At 35.3% G+C, this 22,328-nt stretch overlaps 1 protein-coding gene across 1 annotated transcript in view; it reads left to right on the top strand.

Moving 5' to 3' along the window:
• EMC2 (ER membrane protein complex subunit 2) overlaps positions 1 to 21,498 on the top strand; it is a 36,679-nt gene extending 15,181 nt beyond the window's left edge. Inside the window, exons 6-11 of the mRNA XM_030446047.1 lie at positions 10,051 to 10,136; positions 10,309 to 10,368; positions 12,736 to 12,817; positions 13,951 to 14,061; positions 15,027 to 15,131; positions 21,097 to 21,498. Coding sequence (XP_030301907.1) covers positions 10,051 to 10,136; positions 10,309 to 10,368; positions 12,736 to 12,817; positions 13,951 to 14,061; positions 15,027 to 15,131; positions 21,097 to 21,183 — 531 coding nt within the window. The 3' untranslated portion in view covers positions 21,184 to 21,498. The remainder of the gene's footprint in view (positions 1 to 10,050; positions 10,137 to 10,308; positions 10,369 to 12,735; positions 12,818 to 13,950; positions 14,062 to 15,026; positions 15,132 to 21,096) is intronic.
• Positions 21,499 to 22,328: the final 830 nt, after the last annotated feature.

The raw sequence follows: 22,328 nt of genomic DNA on the forward strand, positions 1-22,328 counted from the left end.
TATAAGTGCAGACTAGGTTGGCTAAACCTTGTGTGGGAAGAGTGAAAGTTACAGAGAGAGTTTTGGTAATTGTAATGTGCAGATTTCTTTGTGACTTACTTGTTAATTATTTCCAGGCACATATGTGGCTGCTGTAGGAAAATAAATATTTCAAGTTTTTAAGAGAGAAACTGTTGCTGAGTTTGTCTTGGCACTCACCTTACCTTGTAGCAATGTCTTCTGCTCTGCTGACACATGGAGTTGCTTATATACATTAAACATTTTGGCAAGTGCAGTAAGTGAAACATAGACATTTGTTCACATGAATCATGAAAATCATACTTTGCATCCACTTACAGTTTCAAATAGAAGCATGGAAAAAGCTTTTTCAAAAATTAAAAAATTTATTTTACACACCTAACAAACTTTTCCATTATGGAAATTGAACTTTGAACTCAAATTATGTAATGGGCTTTTACACTTTTGTATTACATTTTGTTGCATGCAAACTTCTGCAATTAAGGTAATATTTTTTAAAATTTAATTTATTAGGATAGAAATCAAAATAGTCTTTGTTTTGGAAAGATTACAATCTCTCAGTGTTCTGTCTCACTCTGAGTTTACATGCTGAAAAAGATGACTCTTTGACAACGGGGCAATGTTAATGTTGTCACCTCAGAGATCCTGTTTCCTTTTTCAAGGCAAGTAGGTGTTGACTGAGGGTCTCTCCCCTCTCTGAAGAGTTTAACATTAATGAATGAAATGTGACTTCTGTGAAAAGCAGAACTTGTGTGCATTTTAATAGAATAAGAATGGGAACCTGTTCCATTCTTTTCCATTTTGGTTGAAATGCAAGCTTTGTAGATGTATAACACGTCTTACTTTAACAAATCTTAACAGATGACTCCATTAAGGCTGCATGAGATTTTCTGTTATAGGGTGTAGAGAAACAAGATAAACCAGGTGCCTCGAGTTGCCAAAGAGTGGGTGTGAGTCCACGTGTGCCTGGTTAGGACAGGCCCCTATTGGGCATGAGCAAGACCAGGGGGCCACTAAAGGTGGGACACACAGCCACAGAGAGAAGCCTAGCTAAGCTCACTCTGGTGTGAGGCAATGGAGAGGCCAGCAGCTCATTGAGCCTCAGGAGCAAGAAGGCTCTTCCCACTACATTTGGTGGAGAATGCGGGCAACGTACAGACGTCTAAAGAAGCAACATACAGACGTCTAAAGCAACATACAGACGTCTAAAGAAGCAGCAGTGTGAGGAGCTGGCAACAGGAACATTCTCCCTGATTTGAAAAAGTGCCTGGGCTAACACTCTCCCTGAAAGGTATGACCAGCAAGCTCTTTGGATTGGAAACCCCTGAGCAGAGGGAAGCTAAGATAAGGATTCTCTCTTTGGAAACCCCTGAGCAGAAGGAAGCCAAGAGAAGAGCAGATACAGGAGGGAGAAGAACAACTCAAGTCGGAAAGGCAGAGACTTTGTGAAAAGTGCCTGGGCTGACATTATGTTTGTAAGCTAGGGTTAAATCCTGTAAGCTATGTATGTTTGTGTCAGTCGAAAAAAAGTGTAAAAAGATGTGTAAAAATCTTGTGTATGTTTGTATGTTTGTAAGCTAGGGTTAAATCCCGTAAGCTATAAGTGTATGTTTGTATGTTTAAGTGTAATGTTCAGTGTTGTGTCAGTCTTAGAAGCTAGGGTTAAATCCCATAAGCTATAAGTGTAAAATGTTTGTAAAAATCCTGTAATCAGTGTTGTAAGCTATAAAAAAAAAAGGGGGGGGGGGAAATGTAGAGAAACAAGATAAACCAGGTGCCTTGAGTTGCCAAAGAGTGGGTGTGAGTCCACCTGTGCCTGGTTAGGACAGGCCCCCTATTGGGCATGAGCAAGACCAGGGGGCCACTAAAGGTGGGACACACAGCCACAGAGAGAAGCCTAGCTAAGCTCACTCTGGTGTGAGGCAATGGAGAGGCCAGCAGCTCATTGAGCCTCAGGAGCAAGAAGGCTCTTCCTGCTACAATAGGGCCTGTTTTTTATTATTAAATTTAATGTATCAAGTTGAAAATCTTTATACTGATGTGTAGCAGTGACCAACTTGCTTGTAGATGATCTGATAAAATGCTTAGTCTGTTTCTCAGAACAAAGTAAGAAGGGCATTGTTTTTTTTAGCAGGGTTGGTAGTAAGCACTTTTTGGTTTTGCTGTTACTGTGTTTCATTGAGAAATTCTTGTCCTGCTCTTTTGAAGGAAAGCCTTGGATACCAACAGGAAAAGGGTTCTTGATAGAGTACAGCTTTTATTTTACTATGAGAAAAACACACAAACTGGCTAAGTTACAGGCATTTGAAAATCTCTGTGTTCTCACTGCTGGAATTTTCATTAAATACATCTTAAAAACCCATTTCTATCAAGCATGATCTTTCCTAGGCTACAGAGACAAAGCAAGTCTTCCTTTAAGTTGCTTCTCATAGTTGTAGGGCTACAGGAAAGGTGCAGAAAGTAGGGAGGCTCCTTTTCTGAGTTGCACCCAAGCAATAAGTAGAAGGGAAAAAACATCCAGAAAGAGCTAAGTAAAAAAGAGGGAAGCAGAACTGTAAGGACCAAAAGAAGGAGGGACAGGTAATGGAAGTTTAGGTGGTTTGTTAACAGGAGAGGTCAGGGAGGCTGTAGGGAAACACGTGGCTTAAAGGGTGGGTGGGTGATTGGAACAGAGGGATGTGTAGTAACATTTAAATCTTTAACAATTTTTCTTTTGTGTGTGTGTGTAAAAAAAAAATTTAAAAATCACTTTTTGCCTGGAGGTTATTTCTGTCAATCATTATCTTAGCTCTAATAGTAGAATGCATATACTATTTGAATGCTACAAGTGACCAAACTTGTGGTTCTATAAGTTAGAATTTTACTGAAGAAAATGCAGATACAGGTCATACCTTGTAGAGATAAAGCTGAATGCTCAAGCATGCAGCTAAAAAAATACCAGAATCTTCCTACTCTTGAAATAATCAGTAGTCTTTTGAAGTAAGGAGCTATTGATCAGTGGTATCCTTTGTGACTTCAAATAATCCAGTGATTAAACTGTGATATAATTTTGTAATACGAAATGTCATGACACATTCACGCTCTAGGTATTTTCAAATAGCAAATTGCTTTTCACAGTGCTCTTGTATCCTTGTTGATGGTCTTTATACTACATTAGGGTTTATATTTTGGGTGGATTACTTGTGTAAAATTCAGTAGGAAATCTGCATGGCATTGATACATTGGTATTTTCTGTTTTAAACACAAGTTCTCATTTCTGGGAATGGGGCTCTTATAAAGGAATGTAGTGTCTTAAATGGCTTTTTTCCTCTTGTTTGTCCCACAGGAGCCATGTGAGATGAAACAGTACTGATGTTTTACATATAGAGAGAAGGTGAAAGCCCAGCTCTGCAGAATCATTTAGGACTCAGTTCCTATGCAGGCTGTTAGCTCTCTGACTTTTCTATTGATTTTAATTCTGTAAGGAGTATTAAATGAGGAATTCTGAAATTACATGTATGTGTGTGTATCAGATTAAGTTGAATACCTTTTTGTATTTTTTACCTTCCAAAAATTCTGCTTTCAGGAGCAATTTGAATGTAGACCCATCCATTTTGATTAGATATCTGAATATTCTGGGGAGTCAGGCCTCTCTCAAGGTAGCCTGTTCAGAATTGCAAATAAGACTGATGATAAGGAAGGAAATGGGGTTCCTGTGTTCAAGACTTACGTTTGTGTTTATTCTGTTCTGCCCCACTGTCATTGTAGCACATCTACAGTTTCTCCTGATTCTTCAACTCAGCCATCAACAAGATTGCTGAGCAATTGGTCAGCACCAGGGGGAAGTGGCATACAGCATAAGGCAAAGTTCTGCCTGAATTCTGATCCACAGAAAATCTGAGGTTTTTATTGGGATAGTTCTTCTGTTGGTTTTCTTGCTACTTTTTCAACTAAGCTTTTAATACTACACGATGCTGTATGTGCTTGCTTAGTTTAGGACACGTGGATAATCTCATTAACTTCATGAGTCCAGTGAAGAATGAAGAATGAAACATGGAATTTTCAGAACAAGATAGTGTTCTGGGTGAGGCTGTTGTCTTACAGGGTTTGTAAAATATTTCACTAACGACTCTATTGTTTATGGCAATGGGTAGGATCAAGTATATGGTCATATGAAGTTACACTTTCCTGTACTATTTTGAGATCCTTTTTCTAGCCAAGCTGAATGTTTTTCAAAAGAGGCTCAGGAGGTGGTTGAAGACACACAAGAATCCAGATACTAGAAAGATTCATAGCAAAATCGTAGTACTTAGTATCCTGTAAATAGGAGCAGTTATATGGCATGGATATCAAAGGTCATTCACCCTAGCATCTGTCTCTGTGCATTACTACCATCTTAACTGTCTAGGGAACATTTTTTTTTCCCTCCCAGCTCCTTGTCTGTATCAAGTAAGGTGTGAATAACGAGTGCTGGGTCTGGGTATTCGGTGTCTGTTTATCATTTGCAGTAATAGTTCTTCAAAACTCCCACAGTAGCTGTGCACTCATTTTGAACATTCAAGAGAGCTCTTCTTAACTTCTTGCAGAGTTGTAATTTATCTGCAGGACGCTTGTAAATTTCAAAAATGAGAATTGCTTGCCAAGTGAAGTATTTACTAACAGGGAATTTTCTGAGGTGATGTGTCTGTGTTTCATTAAACACATTGCTAGCACTGCCAGGAAAGACATGACTAATCCTAAACTTGAGTTTGTATGGTGGTAGTTTTAAAGGGAATTGAAAAAGATAGCTTGGCACTGTGTTGGATAAAGAGTGGAGTTGGTGAGAGGAGTGAAGAGCTGCAGTTACTGCTTCAGATAGTCCCCAAGGAGAAGGGATGATTAAGCTGGGGAATACAGTACCTGCATACTAAAAAAATATGTTTCTTATTTTTATAGAACATCATTTACCTCTGCTAGGTTCTTTTTTCATCTTGTTGAATTGTGATTGGTGGAGTGAGTGAGAGCAGAGTGCATTCCAGCATTTTTCCCATATCTTACTTCTGTGAGTGCAGCAATCTTAAATGTAGGAGGTATTGTCTCTTGAAATTAAGTGTTTGAATTTGTGTAAATTTGGTTTGCTGTCTACAGTGTCTTTTAGAAATGAGATTTCATCATTTATCCATGGTTGAGCAAATCTCACATTTTTTTTTCAAACCTTCAATCTAGCAATTTTATTTGATACCCCTAATTCATCTGTCACAGCAGTTATTTTCTGTTCACTTTGTGCATGATTTTAGGGATCTTTTGCATTTTTCTGCTGTTTAAACTGAGAACTCCTAACCTGTCTAGCAGTTTATTGTCATTGTGTGACCTGAAACCCTGCTGCTGTTCTGATTGTCTGTTCTGTTTTTTTTTCTGTATTTGAATGAGGAAAAGGACAGGACTGCAGTCAGTAGTAAAAATGCAAAAGCAGTATGGAATTATACAATGGCAAAATTATGCCCCTTATGTGTTCAGCTCTGTATTCTTTTCTTATAATTCCAGCATCACAGTGCTGTTGGTTTTGGATTGCTTTTTAAGGCTTCCCCTGAATATCAAATAGACATTTTAGAACTATGTATTGAACTCCAACCTCTCCTTCTGAACTGGGCAAATTCAGAGAACCTCACTGTGTACGTTAGATTAGCATTGTTTTACCTTTATCTAGGGTAATACATTTCAGGGGCTGTTTTATCATTCTGACATTCACTGTTACTTAATTCATGATCATCAATTAACTTTTAACACATCACCATTAATTCCCTTGTTAGTCTGGTTATAAATATGCTGAGCAATCATTTTTAGTGCAGGTGACTCCAGTATTCTCAGTGAAGAGAACTTACTGGTAGACTAGAACTCTCTTCCCCTCTATTTCATATCTTTTGGCTGATTTATTTATCTGTGTGAAGACCTTCCCCTCTTACCTTGTGGCAACTTAGTTTTCTTCAGAGCTTTTGGCTTCAGAGTGAGAGATCTTGTGGATCATTTAAGTGGATTTTTTATTTATCCACACTTAGTGACTCCTTCAAGGAACTCCAGGAGATTGGGGAGGCTTTACTTTCTTCTGTAAACTGGTCTTACACTTCTTTGATATACAGCATTTTTCATGTTTTCCGATGCCAGGCTTCAGTTTTTTAGCCTTTGTAATTCTACCAGTTTTGCTGTGTGCTGGTGTTAGAATTTTTGGGCTGCTGTTTATTGGATTCCCCTGAAGGACCCTTTAGCAAGTTATATTCACCATTGCTACTTATGCTTTGACATTATACATGGAGGAGCAGATTCAGCTCAGCAGCTCTGTGGCTGTATAGATTAATTTGCAAGACTTGGCCAGATTTAACTGTCTTCCATGGTTAAGTCCTAAGTCTGGTCAGAGTACATAAATTATTGTGGTTGTATTCAGTTTATGATTCCTTCCCTTGTATCTTGGTTGCAGTTGTTTACACTTGTGTTGTGATTTGCCTATTGCACTTTGAAGGAAGTTATTTTAATGTATTGAGCTCTGAGATCAAATCCACGTTTTGTGAAGTGCTAAGTTCTAAAAAAAACAGAAACCAAACAAATTTAAAAAAAAAAAAAGAAGTTAGTATTAGGATGCCAAATACAATTTGTTAAATGCTGCAACAATTACACAGATGCAAAATCGTTATTTCCTTAGAGGTATTAGTCCCTGGAAATTCTTCTTCTACTACTTTCTTTACAATCATGAAATTTAGAACAATTTTAGACTCTTTTTTTTTGGTATATTTTAATAATGAAGTGCAGAAGTTGATAAATGTTCAAATCTTCACTTGGAGTCTATTCAATACTAATTAAAAAGAATAATGATTAATGGAGGATTAGTTCTTGCTCCAGATCAGTGACGGCTTTTAAAAAAACACCCTTACATCCTCATTACATTCTTCTAGTAGTTTTAAACAGACATTAAAAAATACTATGCTACTATACAATGTTTTGTTCATCCCTTATCAGTGCTGTTTTCAGTGTCTGAGCCTTTTTTAAAAAAACAAACAAACAAACAAAAACACTCCACAACAACCTATAAGTTCTCTGTAAAAAAACTGACTTGTCCTGGCATTTTTTAAGGTTTATTTGAGACTGAAGAGGGTGCAGATATCAAGCCCAGATGCTGCTTTATTTTTGGTGGTAGAGAAGGTGGATAAAGAAGGAAATTTTAAATTTTGGTTCTCTCAAATAAGTGTAATTTTGAAGAAAAATTGTGGAATTCAGTGAATTTAGACTATTTGCAACTTGACTATTTCTCATTGACTGTATGTTCAATTAATTTTACGCCTAAGTGCTACCATCAGAACATGTTATTTATGCCTCATCTTTTAATCCTCATTATTTGATTGCACTAGATGTGTTTGTTATAGGTAAATATCAGTTCTAAATATAGTTGTAGCTTTTCATAAATGTATGCCTAGAGGTTATAGTGATTTATGTTACTTGTGAGTGCTGTAGTTAAGAAATAAACCAGTCATGGAAAAAATGTTTCTGAACTCTTTTAGAGGACTTCCTTGAATGCAATTGAGGGAGTTGCATTAGAAATTAAAAAGGAGGCTGACTTTTGTATGCTGTTCCTGATTGCCATTGCAAATGAAGTTGTCACTTGCTTGCTTGGTTTTAAATTTTAAACAGATTGTTTCAATTCTCAAGAAATTTAAATTGATCAGTCTCAATTCGTTTTTCTCTACATTTTGAAAATAAGACCTGAATTTTAAATGCAAAATCTACGTTGTAAAGTAGTCTATCACTTGTAAAAAAGCTGTAATGGTGTGCGGTGCCCCTTTGGCTGTGCAGGCTGCTACCCTCACTTTCCATGCTTACGTGTTTGGGGCTCAGCAGGAAGGTCACTGGGCTCTGTAAAGGATCAGTCTTGGGTAGTGAGTTTAACAGTGCCCTGGTGTTCCCACCATAGCAAGGGAAATGCTTTGAGACCTCTTCATAAAATGCAATAGAGAGCAATGGTTTTGGGTTAACGTTTTGTTTAGTAATAGTAACAATATAATAAGCATGTAATATTATTGGTTTTATATTAAAAAAACCCCAAAACTTCAGTTGCACTGCTATCTTTATTTTAAAACCTCAAAAATAACATAAAGCAGTGTGTGTTATTGTTATAATGATAAATGTATTCAGCATTTAAAATTTCCAGAGTCAATTATGGCTTTTAGCCAAATGGCTCCCAGTAAAAGTGGAATGATAAATGTAACGTCACAGGATGCAGTTTGACAAAGAAGCAGTGGGAAACAAAATGACTGTGGGTAAACCCAACACACTGCTTGTGTCCTAATTTTTCTCTTGATTGTTCTGATAAGTTTTCTCTCTGCCTGTGCCTTGTGTTTAAGCAGAACAGTGAAATATTTTTTCCTCACACGAGTCATTTTCACTGAGTTTTCATAGATTATATGTTTGTGCAAGAGGTGAAGGGCATGAACTCAGGGGAAAGAATAAACCAGCAGTTATAATGTTAAAAAATCTTTCATATAATTGCTTTTGTAGCTTGTACTAGTTTACTGAAATGCTGCACTCTGCTCTTCTTCCTAGCACAATAAATCGGTTGAAATGATGATAAAAGGGTAACAAATTATTAAAGACAAATGTTACTTGGAAGTACTGTAAAAATACCAGAACTCTTCGCTGTATACACACCTGTGATCTTAGGGAAGGTACATAATGAAGAAACTAAATTATTTCAATAGTTGTATTTAAGATAGTTCTGAAATTATAGTTTTGTTGAATAATTTTCCATTCCTTTGCTTTTAAGGCTTCTGTAAGGTGATGCCCAACTGTATAACCTCTTTGTAAGACATGAAATGGAATGAATGCTATGAGGGGAACGAGCAGTGGGATTTCATTACTGGAGAAGTGTGCTGCTTTATTTATTTATTTTCATTAATACTATCTCATGGGGAAATAACATGTAAATGTGTGCCTACATCCAGACAGATCACATGCACCAGACTGTCTGTCTTCTCCTATCTGGCTTCAGTGGTTTTGTTCCCCCAAGAGAGCAGGGGTTACAGGCAAGGCTGATGGTGTTTGTTCTTTGAGGCATGTTATGCTGAAATTTGGTTTTACTTTCATTCTGTCAGATTCCTGATGTGATGACTTTCAGACTGGCTGAGGTGTGGTGCTGTTTACTCCAATCTCTTGTCAGACTGCTGGGAAAATGTCTCTTGTGTTAAATTACACCTCGAGTGTGTCTTGATTCGCAATTCCTAGAGGTCTGAGAACTGTTTTTAGAGACCTATAACCTGTTTTCTGAATACTTCAGAAACTCAGATGTTGGATTGAAGTGCAAAATAGTCAACTTTAAAAATTCTGTGTATCTTTTCTCCTGGTGATCTGTGACAACTTCTACGGAATGCAAAATTTAAATACAATGATAATTATTATAACTTCTTTTTATATTGTTTACATTGAGATACTTTCCACCCGCATGTTGAAGTAGTGCTCAGTTTTGCTATCAGAATATCTGTTTTGTATTCCTTTTACACTGTAGAGCCCACTCTGTGCCCCAGGAATGATAAGAAATGAAATTTTTATTAAATTGATGTGTATTCAATGTTAATTAAAGATACCATTAAGCATTCCAGCAAGAGTGTTTATAAGTGGGTGAAAACCGTATAAGTGGCAACCAAATGTATCTGTGGGATTCTCTAAGACTTAGTCACCATCTCTCCTCTGTAGTCATGAATCTTGTGAATGACAAGGGGGGGGTCTTTGGAATGACTGAAGATTAGCATCCCCTGCTGGTTTGTAATTATCAGAATCTGGACAGTCATTTATTTGAATGAAATAATGCATACAGTTTGTGCCTCCAAAGAAAAGCATACATAATGTGATTGCAAGAAGAGGCTTTCAGTCTCTCAGTGGGATGTCATAGGGTATGTTTATAAACTTGAACCTAGCAGTTGCTCTGCAGTGGAATTTCACTGGTATTGAGATAATAATTTGCACAGTCAAATTGCTTTCTTTACAAAAACCCAGGGAGTTATGAGACCCTAATCCTTTATTAATGTCAATCCATAGGCAGCAAGAAAGCGTAAGATTGCCATTCGAAAAGCTCAAGGGAAAAATCTTGAGGCCATCCGAGAGCTGAATGAGTATCTGGAACAGTGAGTGTCTTACAAGAATACAGATTGTGTTTTGCTATTCTGATAAATCTTTTTAATTAAAATGGAATTTGCATTTGATTTACGCTTTTGCTTCCATGCGGGTCATTTACAGACTCCCTTGCACTTTCTTTCTTTTTTTCTCATTTTCCTCTTTTTTGTTTTCTCCACACAGATTTGTTGGAGACCAAGAAGCTTGGCATGAACTTGCAGAACTTTACATCAATGAACATGAGTAAGTTGTTTGCTAAGTTCACATAAAATCTGTTACATTGAAACCCACTCTTTATAAGTCATAGACCTCAGTAATTTTTTGAAAATAATTTTTTTAGAAACTAGTGTTAGAAAGTATGCTGTCTCATTTCTAGTATAACAAGCATCAATAGGAAGTAATTACCAGCCTTCTTGGACTACCAAATGCTTTAAGAAGGCATTTGATTTTAAAACAGAAGCAGTTTACTTCTTACATCTATGTTTTAGTCATTTTTTAAAATTCAGTATTTTAAAAGTGCTTAAAGTGTAGTGGGAAACAGTACTTATTTCCCATGAATTTCTTACTGGTAAGATTTTAAATTCTTTACTTTTAAAATCTGTATATCATAGCAACTTATATATTTTAGCCTACATCTGCAAGAACTTTTAGTAACCTTTAAAAAAAAGCAAAAAAAACAACCCCCATGGATCCAGAGTTAAAGGCATCTGGTCGCCTGGGTACAAAACTCGATGCAATCAAGAATGTCGAATGTTGTAGTAACTTGCTTAATGGATATTTAATGTTTTTGTTGGCTTTTTTTATTGCTGTAGTGACAGGAGGAAATCCCAGTGTGAGAGGATTAGCCAAAGACTTAATGCAAGTTTTCTAATATCACAGCATTAATTCTAACCCCCACCCAAAGGCGTATCTTCCCCCCCCTTTAGTTCTTTAGCCCGCCTGAATTATATCATATTGTTTCCTTCCTTTCTAGAGAGTAGTAAAAGAATGAAATTCTCAAGGGAGAAATAGCCATTCTCACCTCATTTTCAAAGAAAATAATTGTTGGACTCTTTCAAATGCTGAATTAAGGACTACTTTAGAATTTTGATATCCAGATATCCACTTGAAGGGGGGGGAATTCAGCACCCACTTTTCAAAGAAAACAGCTATTTTTGAAAAAAGGTTAGAAAGATATTTAAGCTTGTCAAACCTGTCAGTACAAAAGTGATTGATGGTATGATGCGAACAAACATTATTGGGTTTGGTTTGGGTTTTTTGTTACAGTCTTTACTACAAAATTGTGTAATAAAAACTGAGAAAGAAATTGCTTTTGCTTGTATTTGTCTTGGTCTGTAATTCCAATAAAAAATAATAAGTACAACTTTCTTCAGTTCATTGAAAAAATTACTGTGCTCACTGTAATTTTATGAGCGTTGTTGTTATTATTGTTATTATTATTATTTTATTATTATTATAAAAGGGGAAATGGCAGTCTTGGCTAAAAGCACCTCAAAATTAATTTTTAAAGGAAACAATCAGCTTATTTGTTTTATCATTTTAAAAAATTCAGTCTTGCATCTGAAATCACCATGCTGCTTTAACAGTACATTAACACACTTACAAGTTTTATATAGTCCTCAGTTGTACCCTGTGTTATGTTATGAGTACTGTGGCTTCTGCTTTTGTAGAATGAGGTGGCTGTCCTCTTGTTTCAAATTAATATTTGAAATATATACCCAACACTCATACTATGCATAGGAGAAGACCACAATACATTCATTTTAGAAATAAGATTTTACAGATTATGTAATTTAATAATGTCTCAGTATTGCTAAATTGCTTTTACTCTGGTATTAACTGTGTGCCCACACTGTCACTGTAAACATTGTATTTCTTAAGTTTTTGAAGCCTATTCTGTAAAGTGGGCAACAGTGCTTTCACAAACCTGTAGAAGATACATATTCTACAGGAAACTATTACTTGAAAGATTATAAAGCTAAGATTTTTGTAGTTAAATAAACCTACATTTTGAGCTTGACTTCTTAAAGACCAAGTACTAACATTTTCTTTTGCAATGATAAATTGTTGCCTGTTTGAACTGGTGTGATGCTGTTTTCATACATAAATTTGCACTGCTTGATTTTTAGAACTCTTCTCTAGTATGTTTTTTCGATCTTCTATGTTTGACAGGTGAAGTTAACTGACCATGTAAGTGCTCTGATCTATAACTTTGTGAATCCTCAGGCAGCTGAGTTTTCTTGTACAAAAAATATCACTCGTTTTGTAGTCAAGTGCAGTGTCTTAGAGTACCTAGTGCCTGGTTCTAATAATTGCTTTTGTTGATCAGAAATGGCACTTTTGTTAATAAAAAATGGGTAGGTTAAATTCTTTCCACGATTTCTTCCATATATACCTAGACTATCAAATTTTGTATATTTTTCTGGATCTATGATGTAAAAATAGTAACTTGAGGTTTCAAACATGATTTAAAACCAAAAAACTTAATTGTGTATCACGTGAAGTTATTAGGGGAAAAGTAAGACCTTCTATTGTGCTGTGAAGAATCCAAAGTAAAGAAGTGTATACTCTTATTTAATTTTCTTCACTTTCTTTTTTTATAATCTTCAGATATGCAAAGGCAGCCTTCTGCTTAGAGGAGCTTATGATGACTAATCCACACAACCACTTATACTGTCAGCAATATGCTGAAGTAAGTATTTTCAGAGAAATCAGTTATGTTTAAATACATATTCTGTTTTTATGTTACTTTAGTGGTGAAAATGGAATAAAAATAATTTCTTTCATTTTTCCCTAGAAGATTTAAGAGAATACTCAGAGAACGTTAACCTCTTGTAGAACTTAACGTGTTAAGAATATTAGTTTTTCTTACTCAGTGTGACTAGCTAAATATAGAAAGGCAAGAATTATTGAAGATAAAAACTCACTAAAAATGAGCTAATGTTGAAGTGTTTATGCACTTTTCAATTAGGTGCATGAGAACTTAAACTTTTCCACAGCAATGCTGCCTAGGAGGTAATGCTATAATGCCTGTTATTGTGGAGCTTGATTTCAAAATCCACATAGGAGATTTTGCCTAAAAGAGCACTGGAGGGAGAGAGGACTTTTATAAATTTAAGCTTGATGTTTTTAGACATTTGCATTCTCCTGTTTCAGATGCATATTATTTTTTCTTAGATTATACTAATAGCTACTTAGAATGGATTTAATTTGTTGTGCTAATATGGATATAATTGAAGTAACATTGAAACTTGAAAATCATAAATAGCTTTAGGTAAAAAGGCTATGAAGCATATCTTCTAGTATTTTTCCTTTTTTTGTTGATCTAAAATAAGTAAAGAAACAAAAGCAAAATGAGCAGAGAAACAATAGAGTAATCTAAACCTTGTACTGTGTTTTGCAGTTGAGTAGATAGTGAAAGGCAGTGGGGTGTTTTGTGTACTGGTATGCTGAAGGAATATAGGGGTAGTGCAGTTTTACAGCAGCCAGAATTTATCTTTAAAGTTTGTCTTACTTTTCATAAGAGACTCTGCCAAGGTTCTAAGTATGTATAGGTGCAAAAGAATGACTTTTTATTGCTATAGCAATAAATCATTTCAATTAATGCTGGCTTTTTTCTCCCTTAGTTAAAGATTTTAGATTTTGTATATTGAAAAGAGCTCAGGTTTCTCCCAAGCCATTATTTGTCCTTTAAGAGGACTCATCTGATTTGAAATACCATGTAAAACAAACCTGAAGTGAAGTTTCATAATATCTTTACTTCAAGACTGAATTCCTGAGGTATGGATGACATGTGCAAGTTTCAGGAGTTTGTAATTTTTACAGGTTAAATACACTCAAGGGGGGCTTGAAAACCTTGAGCTATCAAGAAAGTATTTTGCACAAGCACTGAAGCTTAACAACAGAAATATGAGAGCTTTGTTTGGACTTTACATGGTAAGAACAATTATATGTTTTCCATGTTAAAATTTTGAATCTCCTTTTATGCATATATATTATCCTTTACCATTTTCTGTTGTGGTTTTTGTTTGGGTTTTTTTTTCCCTTTTAGTTTAATTTAGTAGCTCAGATAATTAAAACTGTTTTTAAATAGTATATACAGATTTTTGCCAGTTAGTACTCCTTACATAAGGTACTCTTAACCTTTAAGTCTTGCCCATTTTTTTCCAAAAATTATAATTATTGGCACATAATTCCACCCCTCTTCCATTTCTGGAGGTAGTTTCAGGAAAATAGCTGTAAGGAAATGTTTTTTGAGTTTGAATTGTAGTATTTGTGTAGAAACTTGCTTCTGTACTTTTAAAATCTCTGGAGGCTCTTCCTTGGTGGGTGAGAATAGTGTTCTGTGAGTCTTTTGCATTCAGGTACTTTTGCACTTAGAAGGATGTTCTGGGAAGAGAGGGAGTGGGTTTATTTATGTCAGTGGAAGTGTCTCCAAAATTACTTCAGCTGTTAAGTAATCTTTTAAAATCTTTTCATGTGAAGATGGGCATAGTTTATATATAAAGTTTTACTTGCTTATGAAATACGCTTTCTGATGCCACAGGGAAAAATGTTATCTTCTTACTAGCAGTTTGAGCACACAAATGATGTATTTTAGATCATCTCTGGTAATAAATTGGATAGGGAAAACTAATTTTCTCACTTCAGGGGAAGTAAATTGAATTAACTGCTCATTTCCAGGTTTGGTTCCTTATTGGCTACACAACTGAAGCCTAGTTTAGCTTTAATTAGAAAAAGCAATTGATTTAAAAGTTTAGCTTTAGTTAATTGAATGCAGTTTACCAATAACTATTTTTTTCCTTTTTTTGATATCACTGGGGTGGTCTGAATGCTCTCCATTTATTTCATGCACATATCTTTTATAGTTACACTGCTGTTTGTTCGGGTTTTTTTCTTAGTCTTCCAGCCATATTGCTTCCAATCCAAAAGCAAGTGCAAAAATGAAAAAAGATAATATGAAATATGCCAGCTGGGCAGCTAATCAAATAAATAGAGCATACCAGGTTAGTACATCATTGTTTTATCATACTCTTAATGTGCTCTGTGGTTCTTTTCTGCACTTTTATCAGCTGCTCTCCAAGAGGTTAGATAAAACGTGTAAATCAGCATAATTTGCTTGGATTTTTTGCATTCTACTTCTCTTTGATTCCACTGATTAGTGTAAGATTGGTGTTTTACATTTATTAATTACTATTGTTTATATACTAATTGTAAACAGACTTTTTCTACCAATATTAACTGAATGTTCACAAGTGTACTGTTCAACTCCAAGACTGAAATTCTACAGGTGAGTATTTTAATAAAGCTTAGTATGTCTTTAATTCTAAGAATCACTTGGTCATCCACCTCTGCTGCACTAGAAAACAAATTAAAAAAACTAGAATTTTATTTTCCTTCAATTTATTCTGACCTTTCAAACTCATATTTAATGGTCTTCCTAAGAATTTCCTTAGAAATTGTGCTTGATGCTGGTTTTGCATAGTTTTATAGAAAAAAATGCCCGTGGAATTGTGAAAATGTAGACTTCATAGGCCACAATGAAGTCTTAAGGATTCTTTTCAGATATTTGAAAAGTTGTGTATAAACATTTATATTTGCTTTTGTATTTTAAACCTTTAAATTTTTTCTGTAACTATGAATGAAAAGCTTTAGCTTACAGGTTCTGCTGTCTGTGTATCTCAAACATAGGTTGTCTATTTGACTCCCTTTACAGCTCTTCTTAATAATCTGCCAATCAAAGTTTATGTCTAAGTAACTCAAACATCAGCATCACACTGTCCAGATTCTCCTCAGGACATCTGAGCAAAAATGTTTGTATTAAAAACAAAGGCTTTATGTATATGTAGCACCCCTTCCTCTCTGTAGTGTTTTGGTATCAGAACTCAATGTTTAATTTTTTTCTTGCTGCTATTGTTTCAAAATTAATACTACCAAATAACCTTTTGACCAAGTCCATCTCTTGTGGAATTAAATTCTTCTATGGCAAATGCAGTTTTCTTCATGCACTATATGTTAATTTATTGCCAAGAGTGCAGCTACTTGTGGCTGACATTTTCATGTATTACAACTTTGAAGTATTTTCCATTTCCCCTGATTGGCTCTGTAGCTCCTGACTAACTCACTTTACAGTGAAAAATATTGTATCCCTGAGGACATCATTAAGCATTTTATACTTGTGTGCTTAAAGTTTTGTTTTGCTGTTTCAATTACTCCTTGTTTCTGATTTATGAATCATTTACCTGCTTATGACAGTAAGGTGTCTATGAACTACTAACTTTGATTGCCCATAAATAAGCAGGATTTCTTTTGATTACAATATGTCTTACACAGTGTTACTTACATACAATATGTTAGCACAGTGATGACAGAAAACCCAAGTCTTGCAGGACTTAAAGCAAACAAAGAAAAAAACCCACAAAAAACCCCCTTGAAGAACAGAACACACAGTGGATTCACCATAGATAGGATAGAACAGGTTTTAAAATGTGAATTTTGAGAGAAAAATATTATACCATGTTTTACATCTCAATAACATGAAGTGCTTACTTTAGAGCGGTTTTTAAGACAGGTTTTATGTAAGTATTACAACTGAAGTTTCCAGTTCAGAGCACCACTAGAGACCAGTTAGCAGTTCTGGGAAACAGACTCAGGATGGAAATGTAAAACCTGAGTTTTCTGTGAAGTGGTGCAATACCACGATTTAAGACCTAGAAATGGGCATCTCTTCGTTCTACATAGAACAAAAGTTTCATTATCACAGTTTGTATTTGCTTGACTCACAGCCAGAAAACCTTGCCTTTTTCCCTTTCCACGTGGCTTTTTGTGAACATTGCAACATATCTAACAAAATATGACTTGTATTGGGTGCAGTGGTAGTGTTGGGAAGGTTTCTGTGTATAGGGGGTGCTTTTGGATTTTTGTTTGGTTTTGTCTTTTTTTTTTTTATCAACTGGAAAGTGCAGTTCCACTGTTTTTGTGAAGTTATTTTGGATCCTACATATTAAGTATTTTTGGTTGATATTTACCAGAACAGATCACGTTAACACAACTAACTTAGATCTAAAACATGTTGTAACTACTTTGTGACTTACACTTTTGTGGTATGTTGCATACTTCAGCTGCTCTTTTTAGTTGTTGGAGATGTAAAGTGACGAATGCCCAATCTGACTGGAATCATAGGCCAAATGTAGCTATACAGAAAATCTAAAGTGCTCAGGCAGGGATTTGGCAAGCATATGGTGTGGACTTCCCCTTCCCCTGTACAGAAGTACCACAAGAAGCTCTGATGATTACAGCTGGGCAGGACTGCCCCAGCCCAACCTTGTTGAGCTCCTCACGTGACTGCAGAAGGTTTTTGGCCCCTTCCGTGTGTATGTCAGAGACTCAGAGCATCCAACAGCAAGTGGTGTTCAGGGATGGAGTAGGTGGCAATTTTCCCTCTGAGTCACTATTGATTTGTTGCTCCTTTAGTGTGCTGAGTGGTTGGAAATTGTCATCTTTTGGACCTAAGGATGAAACCTTGATTGCTTGTGCCAGTGGAAGCCCTTACAGGATTCCTTCATTAGAGGAGGGTTGTCTGGCCAGGCTTTAAGCTAGATACTTAAAATATCTCTATAAATCCTCCCCACTTTCCTTGCGTTATCCAAAGTACTTTGGAGCATGTAATAAGAGCCTTAAGAGCTTGTTGAGTTTGGAATTGTCTTATTATTTCAACCTTCTCATACTGTTAAATGCAACTTTTCCTGTAGTCATGATCTAGAAAATAATATACATTTAGATCCCCAACTTGGGTGCCTGGACAAATTACATGAATTTGTAACTGATATATTATTAATTCAAAAAGTTACTTTCAAGCAGTTGTCTTACAATGAGATCTTTCCTCATTTTCAGTCTGGATTTAAACTTCAATTACCAGCACTTTGATCAGTAATTTTGGAAAACCCTTTATTTTTCCAAATTCAGCATTAACTGTAGTTGCATTTTTTATTTTACATGCAGTTTACTTGAAATATTTTTACTGGTGCCCTTTTTTTGATTTTCTTATTCAGGGAGTTTGCTTTGGCACTTGATTTTGCTTTTCCTGTATGAAATCAGATGAACTTTTTAGTTTATTGGTTTTTTTAAAGAAAACAAACTTTGGGTGTAAAAAGAAATCCTTACTTTCACCAGTGTTGGTTATACTGTACAGCAGTTACTTTATAAGAAAATGTAATGATATAGGATAGTTGAATGAAATAATTTTCTGAGAAATACAGATACTTATGTTCCATCCGGTGAATATACTTATTTTCATGCTAAATATTTAATGCTCTGTGCTGATTAGTACTTCTCATCTGTGCCTAATCTAGGAAAAATATAAACTTTTCAAAGGAAGACGGAAAGGTTTTGTAGCTAGGGCTGCTGCATGGAGCTGGAATTTCTGGCTCATTATTCTCTAGGCCACTTACCTTTAATTGGCTGGGCTAAAAGAAACAGCAAACAAACAAGATATAATTTTAGTATTTTATTTCAGATGTTAGAGGAGTACTCATTATTCATAGGATGACTCTTAAGTTTATTATTGTTGTAAGCTTAGTTTTGTTTTATCATTGGGAAACTGGATTATTCTCTTTGCTGGTCCTGGTCCTGTGAGGGACGTGCTGTCTGTTCTGACTGAGGACTTAAGTCTCAGTTACTTTAACATTGCAACAAAATGTGGCTACCTAATGCTCTTCAATTAGGTAATTGGTTTAGCATGTCCTCTGGTAGAAATGTTTCAGCAGAGGCAGGCAAGTTTGATTAATGCTCACAAAAATCTTTAATGTGATCCCACTCGTAGTAATTTTCCAGATCCATGCTTCTTGGGTACATTGCTAAATTCTTCTGTGTTAGCAATCCACATGTTGTTTATGGTTGGAGAGGTGATTCTGTTACAAACCATTTGGGAAACAGAAAATTAAATCATGATTTTAAGAAATGGATTCCGGCTCAATCAGTCAAATTGCTGTGTAATGGCAGAATAGACAAAATAATTGTTCGTCAGGGCAAATTTGAAGTGATTAAATTTCCAAGTATACTTCTGTTTGTTATGACGCAGAGTTTGGTTTTATTTGTTCAGCTTAAAGTAGACGTCAGTGTCATGAAGGCACGCACTCTTGAAACTAGCAAGTAACATTTTTTTTAAAGTAATGTCTAATGTCAGCTTTGCTTTCAGTGCCCTTGATGAGAGGTAAAATGACTAAAAATATTCTGGTTTTGAATCTTTCTCTGCGTGCTTTCTGTGGATCTTGCCAAACATTTTTTGACCACAATGTATTCAGGCTTCTGTGCTTTTTATTGAAATCTCTGAATGATTTGAATCACAAACATTTTTCAGTCTAGGATTTTGATTTACGTTTTTTTCATTTGTTTTTATGAAAGGATTTTGACTCCCCAGGTATCTGCTTGTGACTGTTGTTTAGTGTGACCAAAAAGCAGATATATTTAGTCTGATCCATGCAAAAGTTGCTTCTTTTAGCTGGGAGAGTGTTAAGAAATCTTTGATTTTCCTCTCTAGTTGACTATTGCAGTTCACTGTGGAAACTGCACAATCTGAAGAATGGGTCTCTATGTACTACTACAATCAAAACCTGGCTTCTGTTTGTCATCTGGAAATACGAAATAGGAAGAGTGTTTTCAGTGTGTCTCTTAACTCTAAAGTGTTGCCACAATAACAACATTTAATTCTCCTAACAATTAAATTGGAAATAGCATTTCACTTACAGCTCAGTACTGATTGGGAATCCCAATGTTAGATTGTAGCCTGGGGGTCAAAAGCAGGTTAACAAGTCCTGCAGCTTGTTGCTGGTGTGATATTACCTGGGTTTGATGACTTAATCTTTCTTAACAGGTCATGAAGAGTTTGCTAAATTAAGTTAATTACAAGAGAGAAGGGACACATTATAAATCAAGGGCTAACTATGCAAGACACCAGTGGTATTTGAAATAAAAAACTTCAAATTGAAAATTTATTGAGTGTTCAGATGTTAGGTAAAGAATAGCCTATTTTACTAGCAGCAAGTTATAGTTACTGCTTCCATAATTTACTTACCACCTGTCCCAACCCCAAATGCAGAACTTTTTATTGCAGGTGTATTAAAAATGGTTTGAGAGTTTAGTTTGATGGAAGACCAACCTGGTCAATAAATCCATGGGTTAGACATGGCTGACGAGTGATGGGAATCATCAATACAGTTAGAAAAACCTTGCTGAGGTCAGTGTGGGGTGGTGAACATGTCATTCCCTTCTACTCCTTCCTTTCCCAAACTTGGCTCCATGTGTCTCAGGGAATCTAAAGCCATAAGCAATACTTATTAAACTGTATCTTTCTTTGTTATAACAACGAATTTTATTTCAAATACTTTCTGAAATTCCTCTTATAATAGTTATAATCAAATACCAGGTCATTATTCACAGTTATTTCAAACCATAAAATATAATAATATGATGACTGGATCATCTTATTGTAGATGTTCTCTGTCTTGCTGTAACAAAAATAGAAAATTGATTAGCTTAAATAACAAGTCCAAGTCTTGCTACTATTTAAATTATTAATATAATCTAATTTAATTTGCATTGCATAAAAATTCAAGCCAGAAACAAAAATTATGTTAAACTTTATGGAGCAAACAATACAACAGGAAGATCTTTATTCAGGTAAATTAAATTTCAAAGTAGAATACGTGTGCTGAATATGCAAATTCAGAGCAAATAGTGAATGTATGGAGTTCTGTTGTAATTTTCATTGCTTACTAGAGGAAGGCTGATGTAGTTTTTATTCTAGTAAAAATGCAAAATTTTAGTGAAACAATGAAGAGGCCGTGCTTTTGGGTTTGTAATAATTAGAATAATTGTTGGTATTTTGTGTTTAGGGCTGGTATATGGAGAGGATCTATGCACAGAATTTCTGATATAAAGACAAATTATGATCTTTTTTTTGTTGTTTTTTAGTTTGCAGGTCGCAGTAAGAAAGAAACTAAATACTCTTTGAAGGCAGTGGAAGACATGTTGGAGACTCTGCAAATAACTCAGTCTTAGGTTGGGGGAGAGATTCAATATTAAACTTTAAAACCTATGATCAACCTGTAATGAACAACCTGTGGGTTATGTTAATCTAGTGTTGTTAAAAGATAATTTTGTACTAATTATCACACTATCTAAAATAATGTTTTATGAAAAATAAAATTCTTATTTATTGCTTGTACAAGAAATGTGATGAATACCAACTGAAGTAACTTATCCATGAAGACAACATAAAGAACTTACATGCTGCACACCAGACTCTTTGGATTTTTGTATCTACAGTAGCTGCTTTTAAGCCATAATTTGTAGAAATAAACTTGTTAAATTATTTTTTAAAAAGTCAGTGATTTATTTGACTTGCAAATGGAAATAATGAATTTATATACATAAACAATTAACGTACTTTAGAAATTTTTATCTTATATGCATAATTAAGAGCAAAGTCATGCTACAGATGTACATTTTCTGGTAAATATTTACCATAAGAGGAGTGATGATGAATGAACTTTATTGGAGAAAAATGATTGTCATAATTTTTTTTAATGAGTTGATATCCAGTACTGTAGAAATTGTGTAAAGTTACACCTGTAGTTTGCTTCAGAGGAGCTCTTGTACTGGCTTAAGGCCAGAGACATTCTTCTCTGTGGCTTTGTGGCAAAAGCTTCCATGTCCACTCGGTAGTTCTCCAATCAGTATATTCGTGTGCACTTTTTTATTCCTCCTGTGTGTCCTCTGTGGTCCATATATTACAGTTCATGAATTAAAAAAACACCTGAATGCAGGGCTGCCTGCTGGTCTCTACTAATGTAGTACCTACAGCACACATAGCCCTTCACTGTGGTGTGAGTTATGGTGTTTTGGCTTCTCCAGGGTAACCAGGAGTTACAGGAATGTACAGATGAGAGAGCTCCTTCAACTGCCTTGTATTTAACTGGAGGGTAGAAGTGTAAATACACATCATTAGCATGAAGCACCTAATACACTGTTAGTCTATATTGTCTTCAGGCACTTGGTTTATTCAGGTAATTAGTCAAATGCCTTATTTCATTAATTTTGCACATTCTGATCATTCTGGATGTTGTATGGGTGCGTCCTGTGGCAATTCAGTTGAACAGCTATCACTTCCTTTACAGCTTGTAATAAAAATACTGTGGTGTCAT

Source organism: Calypte anna, chromosome 2 (genome assembly GCF_003957555.1).
Source record: "Calypte anna isolate BGI_N300 chromosome 2, bCalAnn1_v1.p, whole genome shotgun sequence".
Lineage (NCBI taxonomy): Eukaryota > Metazoa > Chordata > Aves > Apodiformes > Trochilidae > Calypte > Calypte anna.